Below are 7,504 nucleotides of genomic sequence, written 5' to 3' on the forward strand. Positions count from 1 at the left end.
TCCTTGGAGCAAAAACTGTAATAAAACGTGCACTGTTCTTTAACAAGGGTGCAATAAAACAGTACAGTCTTAATGGAAAAAAGATTGAGCTTTTGACCAAATGCTATTATTTCAGTGCTTTTACCATCATCCACTGTTCAACAACAAAATACTATTTTATCATTTTAAGGTTGGCCTGCTTTATAACTTATTTATAATTTCTATTAAAGCAGGAAATGTTTTTCAGAAAGGACACATAACATCCGACAAAGTGCTTCAGTCAAGAGTTTTATTGTAAATTTACACAGTTCTTCACCTGAATGACAAATGAAGCCAACTTTTCTTCAATAAATACTTAGTGAGAATATTTTTGGCATGATGAAAGATGGAAGTAAGAAGCACACCATCAAATACATAATACTGCTTCGTCAGGCTGGAGTAACTCTACTTAGTTCGTTTTGCACAGCACCACCTAGTGGCAACCGCTGAAATGTATTTCCTAACCTCGCTGTGCGGAACATGACGGCTTCCTGAAGGCAGCGGCCTCGTTCCTGCCTGGCAGGGACCTTCACTCTGACTCCATGATCGTCTCGCCTGGCTGATCCTTGGCCATGAAAGGCGTCTGAAATAAATCCCTCACGGCGGGAGAGAAGAGCAACAAGTGACTTTGAAAGTACTCCTACAAAATAAAACGAAACGGGTTCAGAAAAAGTGCCAAAAATAAAAAGAGAAGAAAATGGAGCGAGATAAAGAAAAAGAAGGAGCTGGCTTTGAAAGGGAGCTACGTGGGAAATAAAAGTGCACTGGTGGCGTGATGAAGAGGAGGAGGGCGAGTGTCTTCAGGCTGAGCGTCACAGGCTTTGACAGCACTGCAGTTTGTTGCCCTTCTGGCCGTCGGTCGTCGGTGGGACGCTTATGTCTACTACGTTGTTGCCCGGAGACTCGTCGTGCGCAGATCTGTCCGCTATCTGCTTCTGTGACACGATGCGGTAAATTTCTGGAGATGGGGGGGAAAAAAGTAAGAGGAGAAAAACATTATAGTATGGATATAAATAGTTCAAATAATCATTCAATTTCCTTTATAAAGGGGAGCAAATAAACATTTTATTGACTAATATGAAACAACAGCATTTCTTTAGTGAACACTTCATCACGATGCGTCCGCAACTAAAAAAAAAAACACTATTAACATCAACATGTGAAAAGCTCAACCCTTTCTGTTTGACTTAACATCAATACAGTGAGTGGCTGATCTGGTTTAGCTGATTAATAATTGGACAGCTGCTCAAAAGCAATGGTTCAAATGTTTTTGAAAGCAAATTATTCTGCTGTCCTGGTTAAAAACTGAAACACATTTACAGACAAAGTAGCTTTTTGTTTTTTATCCAAAATGCATATAATTTTTTTCCCAGATTTCATTTAATTACTGCTCTGAATGTGTGTTTTTTTTTTTCCAGAAAATGGTCCTTCTTTGAGTTTGTATGTATATCCCAGTTAACGATTAATCGATTGCTAAATTAGTTGAAGATTATTTAAAAAACGATTCATTACAAATAATCCGATTCTTCGTTTCAGTCAGGACGAAACCACTGGCACTTTTGTTTTGACCTGCCCTTTAAGGTAATACAGTCATCTTTTTACCAAATGAATATGCAGAGGATTATTCAGTATTATAATCAGAAAGCTTTACCTCCAGCACATTCACATCTGACTTATCAAACCATATTCTGCATTTCTATCGACCCATCTTTTTTTTTTCTTGACTATCTTCACTGCAGCAGAACCTGATCACCCACTGAAAGCATCTCATGCATTATTAATCACAAAAATAGAACTTGGGGGGTGGGGGGCTTGAGAAATAGATGAGAAAATACTTCAACTGAGTTTTCTCCTTAGCAAAGATTGGTACAGCCCAATGTTGAACCTGCTTATCTCTGCATTTTTAAAATGCGTTGCCTCGCTGAGTCCCACTAAATGAGTAAAACCTCCTTATCTCAACGTGTATGTCACATTTATACTTTGTCAAATTCGAATATATCGCATTCTGTATCCCCTCTCAACCCTTCTGGAGACAAATCTGCAGAATCTTGCTTCTCCCACCTGTTAAAATGTTCTTGAACGCCTCTTCTACGTTTGTTGAGTCCAGCGCCGACGTCTCGATGAACGACAGGGTGTTCTTTTCTGACGTAGGGAGAGAGAGAGAGAGGGGGACATTTTTGAAATACCTCTGCACGGCTCGGTCGTGCTCGTTCCGCCGTCATTTACCCGCGAAGGCTCGAGCCTCGTCGGTGGGCACGGCCCTGAGGTGGCGGAGGTCGCTCTTGTTCCCCACCAGCATGATGACGATGTTGTTGTCGGCGTGGTCCCTCAGCTCCTTCAGCCAGCGCTCCACGTTCTCGTACGTCAGGTGCTTGGCGATGTCGTAGACTAGCAGCGCTCCGACCGCGCCCCGGTAGTACCTGGCGAGGGCTCAGAGTCAGCTCTATCTTTCGGGGGTTCGTCACGCCACGGGCTGTGAACATTTGTAACCGAGGCAACACTCACGCTGAGGTGATTGCTCTGTAGCGCTCCTGTCCCGCTGTGTCCCAGATCTGAGCCTTTATCGTCTTTCCGTCCACCTGGATGCTGCGGGTGGCAAACTCCACCCCGATGGTGCTCTTGCTCTCCAGGTTGAACTCGTTTCGTGTGAAACGGGACAGCAGGTTGCTCTTCCCCACGCCCGAGTCTCCGATAAGGACAACTGGAAACGAACCACAAAGGGAGGTGAGGACATTTTAGAACTTATATTGTAGCGACAAATATCTGCGACGTCGACTAATTTCCTTTAACTCGGTTTTAAAGGGAGGTTTTTTCAGTCGTGTGGAGCGTACTCCTTTCTCATATGTTGCTGCGTACTGCTGGTCAGCTGGCTGAAAAATGGCCACTACATATTTCCAACTCTTACAAGGAAGATAAACTTAGAAACATAGAAACATTTTTAGTCAGCACATTTAAGACGTTTCCTGGTTGACGCCAACTTCCTTTGAGGTCTGACTGACCGGCCGGTTCTGACTTTTATATTTTGTGGACCGCAACGCAGAAAAGAGAAGAAAAAAAAGTGCTGCAGGCTCTTTTATAGAGGAAATTGTTTTAAATCAGAAAATAAAGGAACTAATAGAAAAAAAAGGATTACAAAAGCATTCATTATAACTTTTTATTTATTTTAAAAAGAAAAATGTGCATTAAGTCACATGCTGTTGTAGAAGACTCAAAATGAAGCAAGTTCTTTGTTTTTTTTTTTCTTTTACAACCAATCCACAACAAATGTCATCTTAGAGCAATTTATCCTGGTTATCAAACAATGCAGTCAATTTAGCTTATTACTACAATTTGTTAAAAAAATAAAAAAAGTTTTCCATGATCTCTGGCAAAATTGATTGGTTCGTTTCCATATCAGCTTGTAATTGTAATAACCTCAGTGTTCCTCAATAGATTTGGATGACAAAAAGATTGAATGTTCTATATCCAGCTGGCAACTGGATGCTAACTAATGCTAACTGAAGTTAGCAGTTGCTAACTCATATTTATATATATATAGTTGAAAAACTATAATGTTACAACTTTAATCATCAACGTCTCTTATTACATTAACATTGTTTATATGACATGGCCAGGCAGAGATTTAAAGAGGAGCAGCCAAAGCAAAGGAGATGGATCAGCTGTGCTTGTCGACACCTGATGACGTCATTCGGGACAGGTTACCGTCAGATATTGTAGCTGCTGTGCAGAGATTGGGCTGTTAGAGTGTCATGACGGTCATAAGACAGCAGCAGTCATAAATCAACAATGTCTTCAGTCAGAGGCTGAAACACTGACTGCTACTGGAGAGCCTTGCAAGCTACAGTTTCTCTTTAAAAAAAAACCCCAACTTATTAGACAATGCTAATTGTTTTCACTTTTTGTGGTAATGCAAGAAAACGTTTACTCAAGGTGAAAGTCTAACACCGCCTCATACCTGAACTGGAAACACACAGTGACTTTTCAAAGTGAAAGTGCCAGAAAGCTCTGCTTTCTCTATGCAGAGGGATTGTTGTCAGACTCTGGCCTGTTGGGAATCAGGCAGGAAGGAGCTGCCAAAGGCCTGCGCTCCGAGAAATCTGACTCAACGCTTTCTCAAGACTTCTGTTCCTGTGTCATCCTGACGAGTCATCAGTATCCTGAAGCCAGAGTCCAAACGGCTGCAGCAGACTGGGGCCCCTTTAACTGCTGCGTATTAATAATGCATTGGCAGGGTGAAAGGCAAGCTTCACTGTAAAACCCTTCATTTGAGTTTTATAATAAATAAAGACGTGGATATGCAGCATATACTGTACATGTTTGCAGGAAACTGGACTTCTTCCTTCTTCCTCCAGGAAAAAAAATAGGTCTAGTGACACAGATTTAGTGATGTGGTCTGATAAGATCCAGCTTTGTTTGGTAAAGAAAGGAGCTTGTAGTCATCAGACTGACAGAGAAGTGACTGATTGGAAAGTACCTGTGATCAGAGGTAATTGGAAACCTGACAGAAAAAAAACAACAATGGAGTTTCCTCTTTCTTCCTTTGACAGGGAGCGAGTTTCCTCCCTCAGGGATCAAGTATCCAACAAAGCAACTCTTAAAAAACAAACAAAAACCTAGGGTTGAGAAGATGAAGCAGACAAAAACAAGCCATGTGAGCGTCTGAATAAGATTTCACTGTGTGGTTAAAAGCACAGTCTAGTTGTGACAGACGATAATAAAGTTTTAAACACAGCCAGTGTGTTTTAGTTCTATCCTCCTGACCACTAGCCTGCAGGACTCCTCACCAAAAACAACACGCTCTGGTTTCTCCAAAACGTGTTGAAAACGAAGAGTCAGACCTGGACACAAAAACGAGCACTGGCACACCTAAAGCAGCTGTGAATAAGGGATGGATTAAACAGAGGAAGTGAGTCAACGGGGAACAAAAACAGCTCGGCTAGCCACCGCTAGCTGATGTTTACCAGCGACGATAACGCAGCTAGCATATGCTAGTTTTGAGAATAGCCTGTAAATAACGCGAACCTCCGTCTGTTCCACTCACCTTTGAACAAGAAGTCATACTCGTCGTCTCTGTTCCCCATTTTGACGTTCAGACAGCTCTAGGAGAGAGCGGCGACGAGAGAAAATAGTTCCCCCAACTGACCAGGGTGGTGGTGCGCCGAAATGACAGGAGGAGAACCAGGCGCACGTTGCGTAAGAGGAGCAGAGACGCTGCGTGACGTACCGCTACGCAGCTTCTGCAGGTGGAGAAAATACGCAAAAATAAATAAATAAATAAAAATCTCAGTCAATCTGGTCGGTTTAACAGCATACAGGGTTTCAGAAGCAAAGCTTACACGACACTGTAATTTCTGGGAATTCATATCCTCCTGAGAAACAGGGAATATCTTCGGCATTAGCCTGAGAGCTGTTTATGTGGAGAGTTAATTACATTTCTTAAAATCATACCTTAGAGAGCAAATTATTGCAGTGTGGAGAACACCAATTACTTCCCTTAAAATGTGGGAGATTTTTACACAGCACCGAGAAGGAATCAGACGTTGGAGGAGTCAAGGGAGGATTGAGGTGAATCAGAATCTAACCCCCAAGATATCTATAGTAAGAATCTAAATTATATAGTACATAACTTACTTAGAGAAAGCTCCAATCCATTTTGAGTGATGCAAAAGGCATGCTGTTTCATGCATGGATGCAGTTTCATGCATTTTTAAAATGCATTTCACTAAATAATATTGAAATATGCCTTCTTTTCTCCATACTTTAACCCCACAGTGATGTCATTTTTACCGAACTGCAGAGAACATGACACAGAAGAATAAATACAAGAAAGATTTAACAGAAAACACTGTTTTCTGTTACTATATCCTGACTATATAAATCAGGATATAGTACACCTCTGTCTATTACTTATTTCTCAGGAGCAGGGCTAGTGCAGGTTTATGAATTCTTATTTTATTCATCCATCCACCCACAAGCATAACACCAGGTTGTATGAGAACCCAAAAGGAATTTAATTTACGGACTCTTGCTCATTCTAACTATTGTCGTTTCAGGAGAGACAGAGAAGAGAGGGGAAGTTTTTATTTTTATTATTATTTTCAAGCAACCAGTGGAATTAGTTGATTAGCTGAGCTGCCTATACCTTGGGGCTCCCAAGAATTTACACAAACCTAAAGCATAAACATAAACTACCAATGAAATATTAGAGCTCAGTTAATGTGGTAGAAAGTGCCAAACACATACTCTCAATTACCGAACTAATAAACTAACTTTGCTGCTGTTGGAAATCATTTATTCAGTGGTGCTTTATACCTCAGCGGAGCTCTGCTGTAATTGAAGTGCTTAAAAATTATGCTTTCCTTCTTAGCTGCATGGCTGATCTAGATAAGGTTTAAAGAACATAGAGGATGAGAAATGAAGCAGTGCTCCTGAGAGCAGCAGACTGCTGCAAATTAAACTCTAACTCAGTGTAGTTGCACGTCCCACAGTGAGAAAATGAGAAATATAACGCGTGCAGCTGCAGATAAACCTTACTGACAGTGAGTCATCAGGTGGATCCAAACTAATCCCTGCCCTAAGAGTGAGTAGCAATCTGGACTTTGGACAAACCGTGCAGTCACTATTCATCTGGCACAGCAGCTTTATTGAGTGTAAGTGTACTGTTTATGTTTATACATTCCTATGAATCGTACATTGATATGAAATGATCTCGTGCAGCACATCAGCCTGGACAATGATTGTTTCCACTGAGTGTTAGTCATGTGTTTATGTCCGTTCACCTAAATCACAGCACCAATAACTAAAACCTTCACATAACTACAGTTTTTGAAATAAGGACATTCAAATTGTGTTTTTTTTCCCCCTGTTTGTATGTTATTAAAATAAAACTCACTTCATATTTACTTTTTATTTTTTGCTAAAATATGAAACATATATGCATTTTATACAGTAAAAACTTTAGTAACTTTTGCAATATTTTCTTGTGGAAAAATATGAAAACTGGTGGAGTTTGAAAGGATAAATATTGTACGTTGGTGAGAAAATCCCCAATTAAATGCAGCAGATTTATAAAAAATATTTGATCCACCTCAGCCCTAATTTTTATTATTATTTCACAACTTCATAAGCGTTAAGAAAAATGATGAAGACGCCTCCACCTGAAATTAAAACAAAAGTCAAGAAATGGAAGTCGTGAGTCCAGTCCAAGTCCCAAACTTTTAATTTTGTCTTAAAAAGTTATTTAATTTAATATGTAAATTTAATCAATTAATATCTAGCATTTATACATTTTTTTAAAAAAAGATAAGTTTATCAAAACAACCTGCTAGAGAAACTGAACTTCAAAATTTCTCAAAAAAAAACCACCTCAGTGCTGAATTTGATCAAATTCAATCAAAAAAAACGTCTAGGTTTCCATGACGTTTCATATTTCTAATCCAGGAATACTGAGTCACGTAAGACTCAGCATTTCCGGTGATGTATAACG

The 7,504-nt window shown here is 40.1% G+C and overlaps 1 protein-coding gene across 1 annotated transcript; it reads right to left on the bottom strand.

Annotated features, from left to right (window-relative positions):
• Nucleotides 1-251: 251 nt before the first annotated feature.
• LOC114150855 (ras-related protein Rab-11B) lies at nucleotides 252-5,228 on the bottom strand. The gene is made up of 5 exons (XM_028027586.1): nucleotides 5,060-5,228; nucleotides 2,524-2,719; nucleotides 2,245-2,438; nucleotides 2,080-2,160; nucleotides 252-976 (listed from the first exon to the last, which is right to left on the bottom strand). The coding sequence occupies exons 1-5, from the start codon at nucleotides 5,097-5,099 to the stop codon at nucleotides 831-833; spliced, it is 657 nt and encodes a 218-aa protein (XP_027883387.1). The 5' UTR covers nucleotides 5,100-5,228; the 3' UTR covers nucleotides 252-830.
• Between the last annotated feature and the right edge of the window lie 2,276 nt (nucleotides 5,229-7,504).

This window comes from Xiphophorus couchianus, chromosome 9 (genome assembly GCF_001444195.1).
Source record: "Xiphophorus couchianus chromosome 9, X_couchianus-1.0, whole genome shotgun sequence".
Taxonomy (NCBI): Eukaryota; Metazoa; Chordata; class Actinopteri; order Cyprinodontiformes; family Poeciliidae; genus Xiphophorus; species Xiphophorus couchianus.